The 23,771-nt window shown below is 34.8% G+C and overlaps 1 protein-coding gene across 9 annotated transcripts in view; it reads left to right on the top strand.

Annotated features, from left to right (window-relative positions):
* Positions 1–23,771, top strand: part of ERBIN (erbb2 interacting protein) — a 126,579-nt gene that overhangs the window by 94,253 nt on the left and 8,555 nt on the right. The window contains exons 16-24 of one of the 9 annotated variants that reach the window (XM_040262622.1): positions 2,417–2,538; positions 3,887–4,060; positions 5,117–5,302; positions 8,698–8,812; positions 10,944–11,127; positions 12,830–14,375; positions 18,285–18,428; positions 20,984–21,103; positions 23,448–23,657. In XM_040262622.1, the coding sequence (XP_040118556.1) occupies positions 2,417–2,538; positions 3,887–4,060; positions 5,117–5,302; positions 8,698–8,812; positions 10,944–11,127; positions 12,830–14,375; positions 18,285–18,428; positions 20,984–21,103; positions 23,448–23,657 (2,801 nt within the window). The remainder of the gene's footprint in view (positions 1–2,416; positions 2,539–3,886; positions 4,061–5,116; positions 5,303–8,697; positions 8,813–10,943; positions 11,128–12,829; positions 14,376–18,284; positions 18,429–20,983; positions 21,104–23,447; positions 23,658–23,771) is intronic. The other 8 variants (XM_040262624.1, XM_040262623.1, XM_040262626.1 and 5 more) reach the window with 8 other exon arrangements.

Here is a 23,771-nt window from a genome sequence, read left to right on the forward strand (position 1 = left end):
TAGCGGTTCTAAACCACAAGATTATATCATTTTTCTCTGGTTGAATTCCAGGGCACAGAAGGTAGGTGATTGAAATACCATGTTACAGGATTTACTGGGTAGGTATGACTTAAGGAAAGGGGGGAAAAAGATGAGAGTGGTAGAAATAATATGTCATGAAATCTAAGGTGAATAGAGAAGGGAGTAAAAGAATGCTTTTACAGGAAGAAAAGGAAATGAGGTTAAGGAACTCAACACTTACCAGCAACAATAAGTGAATGATTTAGAAGGACAAGTAGAGTGGTCAGGTATTACACAAGCTAAGGTCTTGAGTACCATCATGATTTTGAATCACATGGATGAGATGCAGATGGACATTGAAATTGAGGACATCAAGAAATTACGAAATTGTATTGTATTGTTGGGGTCATCACGCGTTTGTCATCATTCAGAATTTTGGCAGGTCTTAGGTAGACAGGGCTTCCCTGATAGCTCAGTTGGTAAAGAATCTGCCTGCAATGCAGGAGACCCCGGATCGATTCCTCGGTCAGGAAAATCGCTGAAGAAGGGATAGGCTACCCACTCCAGTATTCTTGGGCTTCCCTGGTGCCTTATTTGGTAAAGAATTTGCCTGCAGTGTGGGAAACCTGGGTTCAATCCCTGGGTTGGGAAGATCCCCTGGAGAAGGGAAAGGCTACCCACTCCAATTATTCTGGCCTAGAGAATTCCATGGACTGTGTATAGTCCATGGGATCGCAAAGAGTCGGACACAACTGAGCGACTTTCACTTATGACATATACGTAGAGAGAAACATGCTATGCAAACGCTAGAATCCTGAATGAATATGCCATTGTGATCAGATCTAGTGGCCTCTAAAATGCAGAAAAAGTAATGTTACTACCTGATGCCCTGAATCTCAAAAGATGTGAGATTTATACTAAAGGGTAGAAAGTATAGGTGACCAGAAGTTGACAGGAGTGAGAGGAATGGTAAAAGTTACTTTCCTTGGGGTTCTGAAAAAATTCTGGTGTAAAATTGCTTTGATATAATCTAAAACTCTTAGAGATCTTTGGGCTAGGCTGATGATTGGGAGTCTTAACCCTCATCCCCACCTCTAGTACATAATGAACAGTATTGGAATTAGGAAGACTAGTTCTGAGTGCCAAACCTTGAATGAAATATTTATATAATTACCATGTTACTTCTTGTAGGAAATTGCACAAAGTCACACATCTGTAGTGTTTTATTAGATTCTCTTCAAGAATCCTTCTGGTAACAAAACAATCCTAAGATGGGAGGGGAAATCCTTTTTCTCAATCCTGGAAGTAGACTTTGTTGGAAACTGCTTGGCTCTGCTTGCCTTTCCCAGTATACCACAAAAAGTACGTCAGGAAGGCTTCCCAGGAATTTGAACTTCGTTGCACAAACAAACAAACACTGTAATTCATTTAATATTAAGCAACAACACAAAGCAAGTAAAACTTTTTGAACTGAGTAATTAAAACAAAGAAAAAGGTAAATAAAGCTTTATTCCTGTTGTTAGTATTTAGTTTCATGGTATTCTTCCTGTGGATATGAGCTTAAAGAAGGGTAAGAAGCCCAAAAGAAGGACTAAAAATAAATGATAATTATGCCGGTTTTGTGGAAATAATCAAACTGTATTTGGGTTTTCCGTTTTTCTATTAGCTAAAAAGGTGCTTTTAAATCTCTCTTGTTTTCTTTTAACGGTCAGAAAATAAGTTGTGATTTTTTTCTTTTTATTGCACAAACTTCTATAAGGGGATATATATTAGTCAAATGGATTAATTTTTTAAGCCTTACCTTTTGTTTTGGTTGCCTAATAGGAAGCAAAAAACTTTGACAGGTGTTAAGTCTTTAATATTGTATCAGATAGCAGGATATGTAAGTGTTGAGTGTGTTAAATTTAAAATTTTCCTTAGTTTTGATATAAAGAATATCTTGCAGTCACTTTGTTTACATAGTCAAACTATGTATAATGTTTAATGCAAGTAGGGGCCATCAGGGTAGTCATTTTTTACCAAAATATTTCCTTTTTTCTGTGTTAACGCCCCTCCTCTAGTACATAATAAACAATATTGGAATTAAGATTTCTGAATGCCAAAACTTGGATGAAATGATTTGTGTACTACACACTATTACATATCTATAGTGTGTTAATTATGTTGTATTCTCTTCAGGAATCTTTTTCATAAAAAAACAAGACAAATCAGCTTTAAGAAAGAAAAGATGTGTGAATGGCTGTTGTGAAGAAGTGTTAGGAACACAGCCTGGTTGTTAGTGTAGCATTTGTAGCTGCTGACAGTGACTGGTTTTGATTTATTGTGATGGACATCTCATAAAATTATGAGCAAGTAATAGTTTTTCATAATTATAGTAAAATATAGTGGGGTTTTGTTTGTTTCTGTTTTCCTCTAGTTATGTTTATATCAGATAATGAAAGTTTTAATCCTTCATTGTGGGAGGAACAGAGAAAACAGCGAGCTCAAGTGGCATTTGAATGTGATGAAGACAAAGATGAAAGGGAGGCACCTCCCAGAGTGAGTCTATTCTTTTTTCCTTCAAATTTTAAACAAGTCTCCTGATATTTATTGGGTGCATGTATGCTAAATCATTTTAGTCGTGTCTGACTCTTTGTGACCCCATGGACCATAAGCCCGCCAGGCTCCTCTGTCCATGGGATCCTCCCGGCAAGAATCCTGGAGTGGGTTGCCAGGGGATCCCACCTCCAGGGAACCCCACCTCCAGGAGATCCCACCTCCAGGGGATCCCTCCTCCAGGGGACCCCTCCTCCAGGGGATCCTCTCAACCCTCTGTCTCCTACTGTCTCCGGCATTGGCAGGCGGGTTCTTTACCACTAGCACCACCTGCGAAGCCTGCATTTATTAGGTGCTATATAGCTCATCTGTGCTATTTTCAGGGATACAAAGAAGTATTTGTTACGTTCCTTACCCTCAAAGTGCTTGAAATTTTATTGATCCAGTACATTTATGATGTGAAAGTATTTGAGAATAATATAAAATTGTGTGAATAAAAACCAAATTTCATAGTGTACATAAATATAAGAGCAAAACAGATTATTGTTTCCCCCTTTCCTTTCTTCAATGATTTATTTATATATTAAAGGGATGAAAAACTCTTTGAGGTGAACATTTTGTTTCTTTATGAGACTGTGTTATAGTAATAGAAGTAGCAAATACATATTTCCAAGTTAGTTATGGATAAGATTATTTTTCCCTTGTATAATAAAGCTGGCTGAATTCTAGAAAATGATGATTAGGCTGATCTTAGATGTGTTTGGTTTCTGGCACATAAGTCATCATCATGTTGGAATTTTATGTCTGTTTGCATAATTATCTAGCTGGAAAACATGTATCTGTTTCAAAGCCAAGTGACAGTGTTGGCAATATCCATACCATATATCTCCAAATAGAATATATTTAAGTCTACTAAAAAAAGCTTTAAAAACAGTGAAATCTGTTGTGAATTTTTTTATGTCAATAAAACCATACATTTATTGATCTAAAATGCTTTCAAAAGCCTATCATCTGTCTTCACAGTTACCTTATGAGCTAGGTATATAGTATAATTAAGATGGACTATAGATTAAATTTTGAGATTGATGTTAGAAATATTTATCTGTAGATAACTAATAAGAACCTTCTGTATAGCAGAGGGACCTCTACTCAATACTCTGTAATGGCCTATATGGGAAATCTAAAAAAGAGTACATCTATGTATAGGTGTAGCTGATTCAGTTAGCTCTACAACAGAAAATAACACAACACTGTAAATCAACTATACTCCAATAAAAATTTTTTAAAAAAGAAATACCTGGACTTTGAATTGTGAGATAATTTAAAATTATCTCTTATTTTATTTCTCTAGGAGGGAAATTTGAAGAGATATCCAACACCATACCCGGATGAGCTTAAGAATATGGTCAAAACTGTTCAAACCATTGTACATAGATTAAAAGATGAAGAGACTAATGAAGACTCTGGAAAAGATTTGAAACCACATGAAGATCAGCAAGTTGCAAATAATGATGTGGGTGTGAAGGTTAGAAAGCTCAATTTAAAAACATTGGCTAAAGTCTATTCCAGTTCTTTAAAATTTTTAAATGATAAGTGATAAAATGATCCTTTTTGTATACACTAAAATACACTCCCAGACTTGGGGAGTATTCTCAGATTGTTGTTGTTGTTCGGTCATCTCCGACTCTTTGCAACCCCATGGATGGCAGCACTCTAGGCTTCCGTGTCCTTCACTATCTCCCAGAGTTTGCTCAGACTCATGTCCATTGAGTCAGTGATGCCATCTAATCATCTCATCCTCTGCTGCCCCTTTCTCCTCCTACCTTCAATCTTTCCCGGCATCAGGATCTTTTCCAGTGAGTCGGATCTTCATATCAGTGACCAGAGTTCTCAGATACCTGAACTAAAAGCTGTCATAGTGAGCAAACTGAAATGCTATTATACCACTTCAGTTGTGGTTATAGACTGTCCAGGTGGGAAGGAGAGTGTCAGCATAGCTTTTGAACTAACATTGCCTGAACAGAGAATAAGAAAACGAATGTCAGAAAGTTCATGGTTATAGAAATACTTTTTCCTCTGGTAATATTGATCTATTCTACCCAGTTTTCATTTTAAATGTAATTACTATGACAGATCATTGACGTTTCCCTAGGATATTTCCGAAACCTACACAAATCCCTAAATTGTGTGTTCCTTTAATGAACTTTCCCCTCTCCATCTGTATCACAGAAACAGAAGTTTTATTCTGTCACTGAAGTTTCTCTTCATTCCACAAAGAGCAGGAAAAAATGGAGTCTTCCTGAGTTTGCACATTGCCAAGTGACTCACTCAAAAATACCAGCTTTGCACCTTCTAGGATGAAACGGAACCTTAGCTAAATTATAAAGTTTAATGTGGCTCATGGACCTTTGTGACTGCCTGTTCCCTCAATGAGCGTTTTCTCTCTCGGTGCTACAGATTTCCGTGTTTAAAACTTCTTCAATTTACCCGTAATAGGAAGATACTTTTAAATTTTCATTTGAACTTTAATACAGTAATAGGTGTAAAGAATGTGAGTTCTTCTATCTTTTCTTTTGCTTAGACTTCTGAAAGTACCACTCCAGTAAGAAGCAAAGCTGATGAAAGAGAAAAGTTTATGATAGGAAACTCTATACAGAAGACCAATGAACCTGAAGCTGAGGTCAGTTCTGGAAGTCTGCCAGTGACTGCAAATGTGAAAGCCTCTGAGAACTTGAAGCATATTGTTAATCATGATGATGTTTTTGAGGTATGGCTTTATGATTATTCTGGAGTAATGTTAAATGATAAGAATTTAACATTTCATTGTTGCTAACTAAAGGTAGGGGAAACCTGATACCAGTAGCAGAAAATATGCTAATACAATTTGCCACTGATAAATTTCATATTTGTTTTAGCACTCATTTATCACTTAAGCTTCAACATTGGAGTACAGAGGTTATAAAAATTTTTACTATTTAAATTAGATTGTGGCAGTTCTAATTCTGTAAAATTTATAATAGCAATTGATTTAATCTCAGTAACTTAAAAATGAAAAAGTTGCTGTTGGTTTACCAAATAATAATTTGACTTATTTAGGCATTTATCATTGATTGTATTTTTTTTTTTCTTGAATATCTGAGCCTTTTAAAGAGATTTTTCCTTTGGATCAATACAAGATTTTTTTCTTTTTTAAAGCAGCTTTATTGAGGTATAACTCATATACTATACAACTCACTCATTTAAATAAAGGGTGCAGTTCAGTGGCTTTTCGTGTGGTGAAAGTTGTGCAACCCTCACCACAAATACTTTGAGAACATTTTTATTACCCTAAAAGGAAGCCCGTGCTTCTTAGTTGTCTCCCTACAGCTTCTATATATCCTCCTCCCCAGCCTGAGCACCTAGTAGTCTTTGGCGTCTAGATTTGGCTGTTGTTGGCATTTCGTATAAATGTAATCATACAGTATGTGATCTTTGTAACTGTTTCTTTCATTTAACATAATATCATCAAGATTATTCATATTGTAGCACATATCAGTATTTCATCCATTTTTTTTAAATGTCTGGTATTTCATTGTCATCGTCCATTATGAACATTTGAGTTATTCCCACATTTTGTCTCTAATGATGAGTGAGGTTCCTTTGAATATCTGTATACAAGTTTTTGTGTGGATATATATTTTCTTTCCTCTTAGGTATAGATTATACCCAAAGAAAATACATCCTCTTTCCTCTAGAGTTGAATTGCTAGATTGTATGATAACTCTATGTTTAACTGTTTGAGAAACTGCCAGTTTTCCAAAAGTGATTGCACCATTCTACATTCCCCTCATACACTGCTGGAGGTATTAAGTTTTATAGAAATTTAGAAAGAGGTATTTTCTGGCTATAAAGAACCACAGATGCTTTAAGGTGAAGGAAGCGTTTAACTTGTATTTTGAAGTATTTCAGTTAACAGAAATAGGAAAGTTGAATGAAATGTGAAAAGAATAGTGAGAGCAAAAGAACCGCCTTTAGAAACTGGAGGAAAGAGCATTGGTCAGACCATCTGACCAAATATATCAGGGGGTATAGTTAATGAAATAAAGTTAGTAGAGTAGATTGTTTCCTGATAGCTATGCTGAGAAGTCTGGACTTAATGTTCTATACTATAGTCTTTGGGGAGCCACTGAACATTTTTTAGTGGAATTATCTACATTAAACATAATCATTGTAACTTCCCTGGTGGCCTAGTGGTTAAGACTCCATGCTTCCAATTCAAGGGACACAGGTTTGCTTATTGGTTGGGGAACTAAGATCCCACATGCTGTGGGGCATGGTCAAAATAAATAAATAAAAAGTTTTAATTAAGAAAATAAACATAGTCATTGGGGAAAAAATGCAGTAGCTGGGGGAAAGAATAAGAAAGGAAAGAATATGAGCAAACTGCAGGAAGATTAATTGACATGAGCAAAGGAAACAGAAAGGTGGTGGGAGATTTGCAAGACTAGAGTTCGCAGAAGCCCAGGTATAATACAGTCTCATGATGAAGAGGGTCTGGTCAGCACTTTAGATGCTGCAGATACCAAAAGGCTGAGACAAACCTCATTGTCCTGTTACCTCACTCTTCGTATTCATTGTACCAGTCAAGTTCTGTTAATGGTAATAAAATTTCTCCCCAGTTCTTTTTTTTTTTTTTTTCTGTACTAGCTATTACTGCCATTGCAGGACAGATGTAGTCTTTTTTGTTCAGGACTATTACTATACCCAGTTTTCTTTCTGCCAGTCTCTCTTTCCATAAACTTTTAATACCAGAGTTACTATTTTAAGAGATAATCTGCCTTGTGAGTTTCTAGCTTGGCAACTTTCAGTGATGACCAGCATGTACTTAATTGAGTTCGTACTCAGAGCATAACCTTTTACTATGCAATCCAGTCTGCCTTTTCTGTCTCTCCTGTCCCTTTTCCTAAATTTCAGCTTCATGGAGCTGACTTGCCATACATGTTTTCCTCTACTCAGAATATTATTTACTTCTTAACTTACCCTTGAAGACTAAACCCAATTTACATTTCTCTCCCTTAACTACTTAACATTCTAACTCCACTGTAGTACAGTCTGGAACAGGGTTGGCAGACTATGGCCTGTTGCCCCAAGCTGGCCCACTGCCTATTTTTATATGGCTTGCAAGCTAAGAACAGCTTTACATTATTGAACATTGAATAAAGGTCAAAAGAAAAAGCATATTTTGTGAAATATGAAAAATTAGACGACATTTAGTTTCACTGGCACACAGCCGTGGTAATTTGCTTACATATTGTCTGTGGCTACTTTTATGCCACAGCAGCAGGATTGCTTGGTTGAAACAGAATGTGTGGCTTGCAAAGTATAAAATATTTACCGTCTGGCTTTTTTATTGAAATAGTTTTCTGATTTCAGTTCATATTTTATTATGACACTTAAAGCACTTAGAAATCTTAGTATTTTTAATAGAATACTGTTTTAAGACCTTTTATTTATTTTCATTATATTAGTTAAAAATAAACTGCAGATGATCTGATTTTATGTCTGTTATATACAATGTTAAATCTTTCTATTAATACTTGTTGACAGCAGAGTCTCTGTGTGCTAATAGCACTCAATGGTAAATTGCATGGGACAGTTGCCAAATATCAGAGAAAAAAATCGTGGAGAGTAATAAAAGATTCTGTCTTCAAATTGGGCAGAAATTGCCATTAATTTATCTTGGTGGAAGAGCATCTGTCTTTCTGATTCCTTGGAACCTGGTGATCCTTGAAGGAATAAATTTAAGAACTAGGAATACACTTTTTGTTAGAGCATCTTCACTAAACTGAGTTTTTCACCTGCAGGGATTGTGTTTTACTCATTTTTGTTTCTCTGGCACTTGATATAGTACCAGGTACATACTAATCATTAATACAGTTGAATTAAGGACCACACAGAAAATTATACCTGAGACACTTTGGTGTAGTGTTAATAATTTGCATAGTTTTATTGCCATGTCTTGACAAATTTAAGTCACATACTAGTTTTATTCAGTTACCGTAAAAAGGGTTTATGCCTGTGTCAAGTATTTTCTCTTTGAAGTTCATACAACTTAATATTTATTCATTTAAAGAAACCAAAATTTATTTTTGTGAATATTTTTCTCTTTTTTCTTTAAATTAGGAATCTGAAGAACTTTCTTCTGACGAAGAGATGAAAATGGCAGAGATGCGACCACCATTAATTGAAACCTCTATTAACCAGCCCAAAGTGGTAGCACTTAGTAGTAACAAAAAAGGTTAGATGTCAAAAGAAAGCTCACTAAAAACAGAAATGGACTAAATAAAATCTATGATTTTTTCTAAATAAATCTAAATAAATTTCACTAAATGTTACTATGTTATTTAAAATACTTTTCAGAAGCAATTTTTAAAACATGTCTTTGTAAAGGGTCTATTCCTTGTCTCTCATTTTTAAAGAAAAATCTTGATGAACTCTTCCTTCGTTCATGCAAATTTACTTAAATGACATGGATTTTTTAGGCAGATAAGCCTAGATTATGATTCCATCTCTACCACTTGTTTGCTATATGATCTTTAAGCTCCTTAATTTTGTCCATGTTTATACATCTAACTGGGCTTCCCAGATGGTACTAGTGGTTAAGAACCCACCTGCCAATGCAGGAGACATAAGAGATGTGGATCTGATCCCTGAGTCAGGAAGATCCTCTAGAGGAGGACACAGCAACCCACTCCAGTAGTTTTGTCTGGGGAATCCCATGGACAGAGGAGTCTGGTGGGCTACAAGTCCATTGGGCTGCAAAGAGTCAGACATGACTGAAGTGATTTAGCACGCATACATCTAACTAGACATACAATGAAGCTAATGAAAGATTTTGAGAATTTCAGATATATTGAGTTAGTGTACTCAGATCTAGCAAAGTACCTTATGTATAACAGATGCTTGTTGTTATTTTATCTGTTAAGGAACTTTTTTTTTTTAACATACCACCTCACCCCCACCTAATAGAATCTCAGACTCTTAGAAATGAAAGACAACTCGGAGAGTAGCTATCCCTTACTTTTATCCTTCCCTTACTCTTCTCCACCAAATATCTGAAAATGTCTACATTATCTCCACTGGATAAATTACGTCCACATTATTTATCCAGTCTGTACCTTTATGTCATTGATGAAACTTACTGGCAACGTGCCCCTTTACAGGATAGCTTGGGTTTTCATAATAATGGTACTGATATTTGTTACTAATTGTTACTTACTGTGCTAAATAGTTTCCATATTATTATCTAATTGTCACAGTTACCCCATGAGAAGGAAGCAGGAGAATATAAATAGGAGAGAACTTAAGTGCCATGTAGTTTAACAGTATCTTAAAAATTCAGATTCTCAGACCCAAGCACCTTAAAGCAAAAGTTACAGAGCCCCATGTGCTACCATGCCTGTAGGGTTGTAAACATACTAAGTTATTATCTTTTTATCACTACTTTTAAAAAATGGTACTTTTTATTACTACCTGCCTATAGTGGACTATGAATATTATCTGTTTGTTAGCAGTTCAGTTCAGTCACTCAGTCTTGTCCAACTCTTTGTGACCCCATGAATTGCAGCGCGCCAGGCCTCCCTGTCCATCACCAACTCCCGGAGTTCACTCAAACTCATGTCCATCGAGTCGGTGATGCCATCCTCTGTCGTCCCCTTCTCCTCCTGCCCCCAATTCCTCCCAGCATCAGAGTCTTTTCCAATGAGTCGACTCTTCGCATGAGGTGGCCAAAGTACTGGAGTTTCAGCTTTAGCATTTGTTTATATAGTTGTTGCAAAACCATCTCACGTATTGAGAGTTTACTATTCATATATAGTTCTTTGAAATGATATTAGAAAGGGGAAAGCTGACCTTGGGAACATTTCTGGATTTGTGTGGTGTTTCTTTTTTGGTTAACTATGCTGCTCATTTTTATTATCAGAATAGGTGAAAACAATTCCATACATGTATGAAATCATTTATACCCCAGATAGTAAGTTTATTGAGGTTATGAACTATAGTATATATTTCTTACTGTTACAACTTTTTAAAACTAAATTTATGGAAAACAATATTCACTAAAATGGCCTTAAAAATATTATGTGATAACATTTGTGTCAATTTAAATCAGATTCTGGGTAACTCTATCGTTGTTCATATTTAAAAAAAAAATCTATAGGTGTCGCTAAAAACTAACTGAAGGTATCACTACTTTTAAATTCTTGAATCTTTGTATGTATTAGGACTGAATTTTCTGAGGTGAGCCTCTGGTTATCTTCTATCCATATAATTCCTTATCTTATATATTGAACCAAGACAATATAAATGCCATTTGTCATTACTGGAAATTCTATGTGGCTTTATCAGTAGCTTAATTTTTTTTCTTACAGATGATACAAAGGATACAGATTCTTTATCAGATGAAGTTACACACAATAGCAATCAGAATAACAGCAACTGTTCTTCTCCATCTCGGATGTCTGATTCAGTTTCTCTTAATACTGATAGCAGTCAAGATACCTCACTCTGCTCTCCAGTGAAACAAACTCACATGGGTATTAATTCCAAAATCAGGTTTGTGACCATCTTAACGAGATAATTTATTTGTACAATACATAGAGATGGCAAGGCAAATAAATATATACTATTTATATTATATTATTAAATATATATTATTAAAACATAAAAGACTTTGCAAATTAATATTATAGAAGTGGTTCAGACAGTATATAATTTCTTCCCCAGTTTTTTTACTAATTATAATTACTTAGCTTTTATACATTTCCCTGGATTGGGAAGATTGGCTGGCGGAGGGCATGACAACCCACTTCAGTATACTTGCCTGGAGATTGCCCATGAATGGAGGAGCCTGGCAGGCTACAGTCCATGAGGTTGCAAAGAGTCGGACAAAACTGAGTGACTAAGCACAGCACAGCACATACAGTTTCATCTTAGTCTTTTAAATGAAAAGACTTAAAATATATTCTAATTCTCTTCATTAAAAGGTTGAACAGTTTTATAATGTTTTTTAATATAGCCTGTTTAGAATAATTCAAGTTAAAGGGTTATGCTTGATAGAAGGATTTGGATTACTGCTGAACCCAAAACTTACTGTATGGATATTGTTAACTGATTTTTAGAGTTATATAGTACTTAAATTCTGGGTATATTTGAGTCAGATTTTTCTATATATTGATTTGCATTACTTTAAAAGGAAGATGAATTTTATGTCTCACATTGAGTTTTAACTCTTATTGTAGTTGTATTTAAGATTAATCACTTATACCCTTCTTCTGAATTTGAGGCTCAAATCTAGTGTGGTAAAATATTACTTTTATAACCTCTTGGATGTTAAAATAATGGTTAATTTGTTGAAAAGTAAAATTTGATATAGTTGGCAAGTAGTTCAGTATTTTCTAAATCATGTGTTTTGTAATGAAATAAAGGCTAAGAAAGGGATATAGCCATACCTTCTTTGGTTGTATTTCTAATAATATTTTCTATTATCTAATCAGAAGATCAGTATTAAAAAAATATTTGTTGAAATGTAACTTGCATATTTACACAAAAGAACACAAATATGTTTTCATATTATCAAATAGAAATAAAATATCTTCTATAATTTTGGAATGGCATGTTTTATAAATATTTGCCAAACACAGTGTAGTCACTTAAGAGAGTAATTAGATTTAGTTTCTCGTTTGATCTTCATATTTTGTAGATCTTTGAGTGATTGTTTAGTTCTTTGTATAATTTCCTTATATATATTTGGATCTAATAATACATACTTAATTGATCAATACTGTGAGGTTTTGAATTATTCATAAAAATATTCTGTGCTCTTACTCATCTGTTCAACTTATTGACCTTATCTCCATGTATGTGCCTATCTTTCAAGCATTTCATATTTTAGAACATTCATGAAAAGGTACAGCAGTAGAAGAGAATTATTTCATTATAAAATATGCACATTTTTCTTCATTGTTTAGCTCTATTAAACTATATTGTGATACGGCAATTATGATAGTGGCAATAATTAATCTTATCTGTGCATTTTGATTAGTATGTTTTACTTGTCTCTATTTAATATAAATCTCTATTATTTGCCTGTTACAGTAATATTTTAAAGTTACATGCTTGATACTAAATGTCTTTTATCTGTGACTCCCATCAACACTCTTATCTCTGTGTATCTACATAGTAGCTAGTTGTTAATGTTCCCAATGACTAAAAACTGGGCTTTATGATGTTTGTGATAAAATTATCTTTCTTTTAGGCAAGAAGATGAAAATTTTAACAGCCTTTTACAAAATGGAGATATTTTAAATCATTCAACAGAGGAAAAAATCAAGGTTCCTGATAAAAAAGATTTTAACTTACCCGAGTATGATCTGAATATTGAAGAGAGGTTAGTTCTTATTGAAAAAGGTGTTGACTCAACAGCCACATCTGATGAATCTCAAAAATTAGACCATATCAATATGAATCTAAATAAACTTATAACTAATGATACATTTCAACCAGAGATAGTAGAAAGATCAAAGACACAAGATACAGCGCTTGGAATGGGCTTTTTAAGCAATAATGCTAAAGGAGAAGCTGAGCACTTGGAAAACGGAAACAAGTGTCCTAACGTTGAATGCACAAATAAGGTAAATGGACATTCTGAGGAAACTCCCCAGGCTCCTAGGAGGGCCGAGCCACGTGACACTGATTCTTCTGTTGATGTGGGTCATTCCAAAAGCACTGAAGATCTCTCCCCTCAGAAGAGCGGGCCAGTTGGATCTGTTGTGAAATCTCATAGCATAACTAATATGGAAACTGGAGGGCTAAAAATCTATGACATTCTGAGTGAGAATGGACCTCAGCAGCCAAGTGCCACAGCTAAAGTACCATCTACTATTGATGGAAAAAATATAGTCAGGAGCAAGTCAGCTACACTTTTATATGATCAACCATTGCAAGTATTTACTGGTTCTTCTTCATCTTCTGATTTAATATCAGGTGCAAAGGCAATTTTCAAATTTGATTCAAATCATAATCCTGAAGAACCAGATATAAGAGGTCCCACAACAAGCGGCCCACAGTCTATGCCTCAGATGTATGGTCCTCCGCAGTATAACATTCAGTACAGTAGCAGTGGTGCGGTCAAGGACACTCTGTGGCACTCCAAACAAAATCCCCAAGTAGATCCTGTCAGTTTTCCCTCACAGCGCTTTCCTAGATCAGAGAGTACAGAAGGTCACAGTTATGCTAAACATTCTGCCAATATGAATTTCTCTAATCATAACAATGTTCGAGCTAATACTGGGTATCATTTACACCAGAGACTTGGTCCAGGAAGACATGGGGACATGTGGGCCATCTCACCAAATGACCGGCTCATTCCTGGAGCAACTCGAACTACAATTCAGCGACAGAGTAGTGTGTCCTCAACAGCCTCTGTAAATCTTGGTGAGCCAGGTTCCACGAGGCGGACCCAAGTTCCTGAAGGAGATTATTTGTCATACAGAGAGTTACATTCAGTGGGACGAACTCCTCCAATGATGTCGGGATCACAGAGACCTCTTTCTGCACGAACCTACAGCGTTGATGGTCCAAATGCCTCAAGGCCTCAGAGTGCTCGACCCTCTGTTAGTGAGATACCAGAGAGAACTATGTCAGTTAGTGACTTCAGTTACTCACGGACTAGTCCTTCAAAAAGACCAAATACAAGGGTTGGTTCTGAGCATTCGTTACTAGATCCTCCAGGAAAAAGTAAAGTTCCTCATGATTGGCGAGAACAAGTACTACGACACATTGAGGCCAAAAAATTAGAAAAGGTAATTAAACATGAGTTTTTCATTTGCCTCTTTATGAATTTACTAATTTTCCTTTAAAATTTTTGGGATACTTTGTTTTTTAAACAAGATTAAATAAGATACTCTGAGTTATTGAATACATACTTATTATATTCTAAAAGTTTTTCCTTGGTAGTGAGATTAGAGGTCCAAGTTGAGAGTTACCCAGACTCAAAATAGTTGTGAGAGTGATAGGAACTTCTTTCCTGTTACTCCTTAATGTTTTCTAATGGGCTTACACTCTTTTGTGTATCTTAGATTGCACCACACATACTACAAATAATACATGTATATACATGTTTACCTCTGTTCAGTATTTCCTGACTTCCTGCTGATCTATTAATAATTAATTATGTAAATATGTGTATAAAAACAGCAGTTCACTATATATAGTTAACAGAATAACGAGAAATGTATTGTAAATGTATATCTTTCCCCTAGGATTTTTTTCCCAGTTCATGTTGTATAACTAACACTGTCACTGACTCAGATGGCTTCTGGCATGGCATTTACTATTGACTTTCCTATATTGCATTTCTGGCCTATTTGAACTCAGGTGTCTGTGGCTCTAATATAGTTAGGAGATTGTTAAGTAACTTAAGTTCATGCAGATGAGCTTTTATAACTTTAGATATTACTTTTTTGAAAAGAGAGAAATGTTTTAAAAAAAAATTAACCTTAAAACTGATATATTAGGACAGTCCTGTGGCCCAAATATATAAGGCATATTCATTCTGCAAGATTCAGCTTCATGTCTCTCAGCAGATTTTACCCAAGAATTATTTCAGCTTTGTTTATTGATATAAGATATTTTTAAAAGGAGCTAAGTGTATAGAACTTCAGTAAATTCTTTAAGTCAAAATGTTTGGAAATCAATGCCTAAAATAAGGATTGATACCTTATATCAATTCACATTGAACCTTTGTTTGTAATAATTAGTTCTTTTAAATTCTGTAGCTTTAAATAACTGAGCATCTATAGCATTAGGCAACTTCATTGTCATATATCCATTTTGTTTCAGCTGTAATTCTGTACATTCTGTTGAGGCTCTTGAATTTGTGTACTTTATCTGAGGAATTTGGAACTTTCTTAAGTAAAGGAGTAACATAGCTGTTTTATAAATAAACTTCTGGTGATGGTGTGGAACTGGATTTGAGGAGGAAGAAGCTATAGCCATAGTTATAGTTAAGTTGATTGAGTTATGAGACTGTCTGACAGCCCTGAGAATAAGTAGAAGGAGAAATGTATCAGTGGAATTGAGACAAAAAAATAAATTCAAGAGGCAGTTCTGAGATAGACTTTATAAGGGTTTACTCTGATGGGAATATTCCTGTAATCATCGAGGAAAATGGATTAAACTTGAGATTGGTACCTTGAATAATTATTTTTTGGGGAATGCCATTAACTAGATATTGATGAGGAATAGTAGATTTGGAGGACTAGACGAGTTTGGTTATCTTAATGTTATTAGTTGACATCTCAGATGGCTATTCTCCGCTACTTTCCTGTCTGTCAGAGATTTGTCTGGACTTTAGTAATTAGGTTGCAAGGATTAGCCATCTCATTGTTTCTTGTACTTTCCTGCTTTTTATGTTTAGAATTTACTGTATGATTGTTTGGAGAATACATGACAGTAGTTTCCCAGTGGTGTCCACTGGTAATTTAGAGATGAGAATTAACTCATTGAAATTAGGAAAAAGCTTTAGAGGACACAGGGCAACATAATTTAGACCCCAGACTTGAAAGCATCAGCTGAAAATGATGGAGGGTTACGGGAGATCTCTGTTCCTCTGCATCTCCCCCTCTCTTCCTTAAACATAATTCTAATGGCATGATGGGCATTTGAAAATTTTCCTCAGGGGATTTCACAATGTCTGCCCTACCCCTAGAGGAAAAGGAGCTGCTCTGCCCAGCTGGGAGTTTAATAGTAAAACAGAAAGCAATTAGTTATTGAAGCTTACTTGGCTTTTTTAAGTAGTAACCCCTCCTTCCCAACTTCCCCCAAAACTGTACCTGGAACACAAACATAGAAAATAGATCTTACCTCAGAAATCTCAAGACTGACTGAATTAAACATATCAACAGATATTGCAAAGGAATAAAAATGTGTAAAATTATTCCTAATGTCAACATTTGCCAGTATTCCTTATTATAAGCACTCCATATGATTAATACCACATGATGATTTCCATTTTTACTTGCTGTTATACAACTATTAGCATGTAGTAAACAGTGTCCAGGACATGTGTTCAGCACTTAATTGAACTTTGCACAGTGTGTTGATGTGTTTGAATAGGGTGCAGTTTTATGTGGATGTCTCTGTACAGACCTAAATTCAAAGTCAGACCTATTCCTAACTTGTAGCCTTCTAACTCAGTGAAATATTTATGAAAATCTCATATATGTTCAAAGATGACAGCAAAGTCTTTGTTCCAAGATTAACATAGTATTAAAAAGAGTCAATCAGACCACTCAAGTTAACATGTAGAACTGTGTTACAATGCATGGACATGTGTTTTTTACATGTTTCTGTGTGATTATGTGTATAATTTATTTTTACTTTTTAATCAGATGTTTGGGGAACCTATGAATTGCCTCTGCCAAATCCTTATTCTTTGTGAAATGCTTTGAGAATGTACGAGCCTGGTCTATTCAGCTTTTTCTGGTCTTTACTTTAGAACTCACAAAATACCTAAATTTGTTCATTGTAGTTTTATAGATTCTTTTCATTCTGAAATGTCATATTGTTCCTTTGTATAAGAGATCAACTTCATAATCTGGAGAAAGTAAATTCTTCCTAAGAGTAATACAGAAATGCTTATTATGGCCATAACAAGCATTTGTGTATTTCTTACTAAGAAGCCATGTTCAAAATGAGATTTCTCTTGGTTTGACCATCAGACCTTCAGTGTTTAGGGACATGACTAAAAGCATCCACATGTGAAAGGACAATAGTGAACTCCGGGAATAACCAAGCAAGAACAGGAAGAATCAGGCAGTGCTTTTATTGAAGTACATTGTTCAGGCAACTCTGGGATTGGCGATTAGGCATTTATGTAAACTCAGTCATGGAAGGCGTCTATCAGTGAAACTTGAAGGCTTCTTCAAGGTTAAACAGCAGAGCCACTACTGACTTCGAAAAATACAATCACCTTTAATATCTATTTGAATGGGAAAAGAGTTTTGCATGCTCATTTTCTAGATTTATTGGAATTTTTTTCCTGATAATTGCAGAGCATTAGGAGCCTTTTAAATATTATACCCTAAAAGTCTGTGTGTGTGTTAAACTTTTCTTTAAGATATTTTTTAAGTGTGGAAGGTAATTTTTATTAGAAATTACAAGAGCCAAGTATTTTTTTGCAAATACATTTTGTGCTGTATTATGTATGTTTAAACTCTCCATTTACTTAATAAGACAATTTCTGTAGAATGAAACATTCTCTCTATAAAACCATTTTGAGTTAGAAATAACTGAGTGCTGGTAAAGTTTGTCTTTACAAAGAAATTAGTTTGTATTCTGTGTGTAACCATATACATACAAATACATCTGGATGTGACATCAATTCCTATTTTCTGATGAACTTCTAATAAGATAGGTTAGGAGTAAAACATAATAGCCTAAGAGCAGCTGTATGTTTGCACTTTCTTTTTTGGTGTTTAAACATGTAAATGGTTGGGTTTACATATAATTTATGTGTGTATACATATATGTTTTCATGTAAATATATGGTAAATGGTGCCAATTTCTTTCAGTGTCTCTGAAAATTCAATGTTGCATGGTATTCCTGTGTGATCTGGGGGTTACTTGTATATATGTCTATGTGTATAACGTGTCTTGTGAATTTTGCATGCTACACTAATCTCTGTTAAATCTATCCCCTCTTTATTCAGAGCATGCTGTCAAGGTCCTTTAATTCCAATTTTACTGCTGTAAGCAACTTTCACTGTGGCAGCTCTAGGGATCTGCATGGCAGCCAGGGCAGTCTCGCCTTGAGTGTTGCAGACGGAAGAGGTTCTGGTGGGCACACTTTTCGAGTGAGTACCTGCAGTAGATCAGTACTTCAGTACATAAATGAGAAAGAAGCCCACATTTCATGTTACCCAAGTGTTATTGACCAGAGTGTTTGAATATCCACTTACGTAACAAATCACCTGCCACAGGCATTAGTTTCTGCAAAAATCCCTGGGTCTGTACTATGGGTTAAATACCTTGATTACCTCCCAGTTCTTCCATGGCTTAGTTGTAAAGCTCTGCAAAGCTGATTTAGGCTTTACCTCTTTAAGTTTCAGTGGTCATAACTAAAGGTGTAGTCAGCTCTTATTTATGTAAAAAGTGGTGAGCAATAGGAGTTGAAGAGGTTTTTTAAAAATTCTTCTTCTCTGCAGTGCTCTCTCAAAATTAGCTTGCTTTCCCTAACTCAGAGTTTTAATGCTGTGCCGTGCATAATACATAGAGGGGTTGTAGGAATTAGCCTCCAGTTAAAATAAATAAATTTAAATTTAAAAAAAAAAGAATAATTTTCACTTTAGTGACTGAGAGTTGGCAAATAAATACTTGGAACTAAGTTTAATCATAATTTGCAGAATATGATTAAATGTGAGGCAGGAGAAATTGCAATAAGTACCAGTGAAAAGGCAAAACCCAAATCCATTAACACCCACCTAATCATTTGTGGGAAGAAGGAAGGTTTATTCTTCATGAAAGTTAAGGGTAGGAGATAAGAAGGACAGAAAAGGAGAAAGAACAGAACAACTCTGGCTGTTATAAAATTTGTCTTTGCATAACAACTTGAGGTGGTAGCATGACCTCTAAGTAAATATTTCCTCTGCCCTTCCATCCTGAAAAGACCTTTCTCCCTTTGTAGAGCTTATTCTCTCCCACACAGTTGTATTTCCATACTGACCCTGCTTCTGGGTCCTTTGCTTTTGACTTGAGCGTCCCCTTTCTCACCACCCCCAGTCCCCTACTGCTTTTTCATACACTCCTGGCTTCAGTCTGTTTTCTTGGGTAGAAGCAGTATCCTGGGTTCACTTTGCTCTGCCTGGACCTCACTCATCTTGCTGTCCTCTGTCACCTGCTGCCACTCGGTTTCTGTGTTACACGTTAGTGGCAGCAATCATTTTGTAACTTGGCAGTTTGAAACAGGGAGAGAGGAGATGATGGCTAGTAAGCCCTGCTTTTCTGGTGCTCTTTCTAGCTGAAGCCATGGGGTTATTGACTCAGGGATAATCTTTATAGTCATCTAGAGCAATTGTTTTTTTACAAATTCTTGATCAGTAATATCTTTTGCTTGTTATTATTAAATTCAGAGTCTTTGAGTCTGTTTCACTTTTAACTTTTTCATCTGTAACGTACTTGTTCACTTAAAGATATAGTTGTACATTCACACTTGAGTTTAAACTTCAAGCTGTGAGTTAAGTTGATGATTACACATTTCTGAAAACACATCTCAAAAATAGAAAAGGCAAATAAAGTATTCACTGTATAAATACACAAAATCAGATCAAAGTACATCTAAAAATACTGAGCCAGGACTTCCCTGGTGGTCCTGTGGTTAAGACTCCAGGGAACTAAGATCCACATGCTGTACAGCACAGCCAAAAGAAAAACAAACAACAAAAAAACAAACAGAAACCTACTAAGCCATAATTTGAACTAGTAACAGACAGCACATGATAGCTTTGTCGCAGATATGGTTCCTAAGACTAAATTACAAACACTTAGATTTGTATGTATCCTGTGGCATATAATAATGAAGTAGATTTCACATTATTTTTCAACATGCTGATACATTGAGTTGGGCAGAAAGTTTGTTTGGGTTTTTACATAATGCCTTTTGTAGTAGTTTGCATATCTGTGTTGCCAGCCATAACACTTTTTTGAAGGTAACAATACTGCTATTTATCAGAATCTGTTTAGTTTTCTAAAACAAAGCTTGGTGTGTTTAGAACTAAATTAAGGTGAAAAATAGGCCCATAAGACTGTATATTTATTGATATTGCTCATCATTAAGAAGTAAATCCTGGATGATACTATGCTGTTAAAAGAACAGCAGTTAATTTTTTTCTTTTCAACTGAAACTTTTTGCTGTACTCAACAGGAGTACATATATTTTAGCTGCTCTTAAAATTTGGGCCTCTTAATTTGGATTAATAACTAAACTTATTGCTGCAAGTGTTAAAAGCTAGGTATTACTGTAAATAAAATCATAAAAACATCATAAAGGAATATCTTAACTATATATTCAGATATACTTTTTACACATTATAAGAATAAACATTTTGCCACATAACTTTGAAAGACTGTTAAAAGTACTAATTTTTTTCCAGTTTTAGAGATATAACTGACATATAACCTTGTTTTAGTTCAAGGTATACATCATGATGGTTTGATGCATGTATGTATTGTACAGAGATTACCACAATAAATCTAGTTAACAGCCCTTAGAAAGATGCAGTTATGATGGTAATGTTTGATTAGTTCTTCATCTTTCCATTGTCTAGCAGTATCTCGTAAGTGTCATCACTGTTTTGGTTTCACATCTTAAAGATCATTATTTGTTTATTTTTTATTTCCCCCTCATTTGAAGCATCCCCAGACATCTTGTCCAGGAGATCCTTGTCAAGATGATATATTCATTTCAGGACAGCAGAACTACCCATCAGCTACACTTAGTCACAAAGATGTTCTTCCAGACAGCCTGATGAAAGTAGGTGCTCAGGGAATGAAGTAGTATCTGTGAGCTTACTGTGTTTTACAGCTTTTCAACTAGAAATATGTTTTAACACTGAAAATGCTTTTGCGAGGACCTTTCCCACTTGATTAGTAAGTTTTTTTTTAATAATTGAGAAATAAGATATAAAATTTCACTCTGCTGTTTCTTAGTTTATTCCATGATTTTGTCCACACTGAAGAATCATTTTGTTAATTTTGGATTTCTGTAGTATCATCTTGTCTTTTGAATCAAAGGCTTTTGGGCATTCCTGATAGTAAACTATTTGGAGAGTTAAAAATGAACCTGTCTTAAGTTCGTCATTGGATGATGAAGGCATTTTAACAGATAATACTTCTAATGTAACTGGAAATCACCTTGAAAGACTTTTATATATGATAAAATAGATGATGGTTATAGTCTTATTACTTTTAAACTAAAGCATCACTCATTTAGAGAGTACTTTTTTGTCTCCAGTGCTGGATACATAATTCTTTTCTTTAGTATTTTCCACAGTTGTTCTTTTATCTTAACTAAGCCTGTATCCCTAGTATAACCAGATATAATTGTGAAGCACAGTTATATATTATATAAACTTTTGCATTGTCCTTGAGAGTAGGAACCCACCCATTTAAGTTTGCACATATTTATTTATTATACCCTTTTTTGGCTACTTTTCTTGTAATTGAGCTCTCCTATCCAGTTTCTTTTTAATATCCATTTTGTAGTTTTGGTTACCGAGTTTGTCTTATCTGTTTTATTCTCCTGAGTTATCTGCTAATCATAGTTTAGTATATTCCATGGCTATGTTTAACACTGATGTAGAATGTCAAGTATGCCTAAGTTCTATGTGTCAGGGAGTCTTAAGAATGGGTCAGAAGTAGTTATTGTCTAGAGTATTCTTCCTAGGAGAAAGGTATTGAATCTGCCCAAAGCAAATGCTATCTAGAGTGTGCATAAAAAAATAGCTGCAATCTCATGGACAGAGGAGCCTCGAGGGCTATAGTACGTGAGGTTGCAAAGAGGCAAAAACAACTGAACACACACACACAGTATTTAAGTGCTCCTGGACAGATTAATTGCTTCAAGTCTAGTGACCAAGTGGTAAACAACCACAGTTTAAAAAAACAGAGAATACAGGACCTCTTTCTCTTCTCTAACCAATATAAGATTTGTGATAGAGGGTTATCTTTGTGCCTTGTCATAAAATACTCAGACTTCATATTTTACTAAGTTCTTAAGTATAATACAGTGAAAAAGAGAACTTTCTGTTTAAGTAAAAATATTCTTCACCAAAACTATACTTCGTATTCCTCAGCATGATGCACATAAATAAATAAATAGTTCTGAAATTGTTGTCATAATCTTTTCCCAAACTTTTCTACTTTGGGTAATTTTAGGGAAATGGGACTCAAATAATTTCCCTCACAGTTTTTCTGTAATTTCTTTGTGAGTTAATAGTTAACGGTGAAGTTTTAAATGATTGAATAGCTTAAATATATTTATTTCCTCTTCTATGCAAAAATCTCTTTATATGCATATATTTGTAATGTAAATATAACCCTTTTTTTTTTTTCAGATAGATTCCTCACACTAACAGAATAAGCTATTATCACATTTCCACAAAGGTTATTTTTAAGTCTAAAAGACAAGAGTCTTTAAAACAAAGATAATTCTTTAACAGCAACAGAATAATCTGGACTTTATTGTTTAGTCTGTCAAAAGTAAATGTCAAGGTTTAACTTTGGTGGCTCACGTTTTATAGAATTAGTATTTAGAGAGTTTAAAATTTTATAGCTTGAGACACACACACACACACGAAAGGAATGAATCAGTTTTCTATTACATTGCTGGATTGGCTTTTTAATTCTGGAAAGGAAAGAACAGAGGTAGAAGAAAATACTCAGATTATGAAAAAATTCTACCACAAAAAAACAGCAAATGCATCTTTTGAGTATATGTGAGAGACTAAGTATAGGAAAAGATTCCCTTTTAATGGCTTACTTAAATTCTAAAATTTTGGCATACTGTTTATCATTTTAACACTGGGTTACGGTTACAGAAAAGCAAACAATTTTAAATGTAGATGTGATTAATTTGAAGCTTTAAAAGAGTGAATCTTATCAGCAAGCATCAGGCAGACTTAGAATTAAGACATTATCAGGGTTTTTATTTTCCTTTTAAAAGTGTAAAATCAGAAAAAAAAATGGCATACATGGCGTGATAATGTGATTTAGAATGTTAAATTCAAGTGCTTTTGTAATGCTCCAAGAAGAAAATCCAAATATTTGTTATAAGACATTATTATTGGTCATTTTAAGACACTTCATGTTTTTCTTAGATGCCTTTGAGTAATGGACAGATGGGCCAGCCTCTCAGGCCTCAGGCAAATTATAGTCAAATACATCACCCCCTTCCTCAGGCATCTGTGGCAAGGCATCCCTCTAGAGAACAACTAATTGATTACTTGATGCTGAAAGTGGCCCACCAGCCTCCATACACACAGCCCCATTGTTCTCCTAGACAAGGCCATGAACTGGCAAGGCAAGAGGTAAGAATGATCAAGACTATTTGGAATATGAGACTAAGCTTTTAATGTATTTTATAGGTTATTTAATTATAGCAATAAATCCATATAGAATTTTAACATAGTTTTTACCATTTT

Source organism: Oryx dammah, unplaced genomic scaffold, assembly GCF_014754425.2.
Source record: "Oryx dammah isolate SB20612 unplaced genomic scaffold, SCBI_Odam_1.1 HiC_scaffold_20, whole genome shotgun sequence".
NCBI lineage: Eukaryota > Metazoa > Chordata > Mammalia > Artiodactyla > Bovidae > Oryx > Oryx dammah.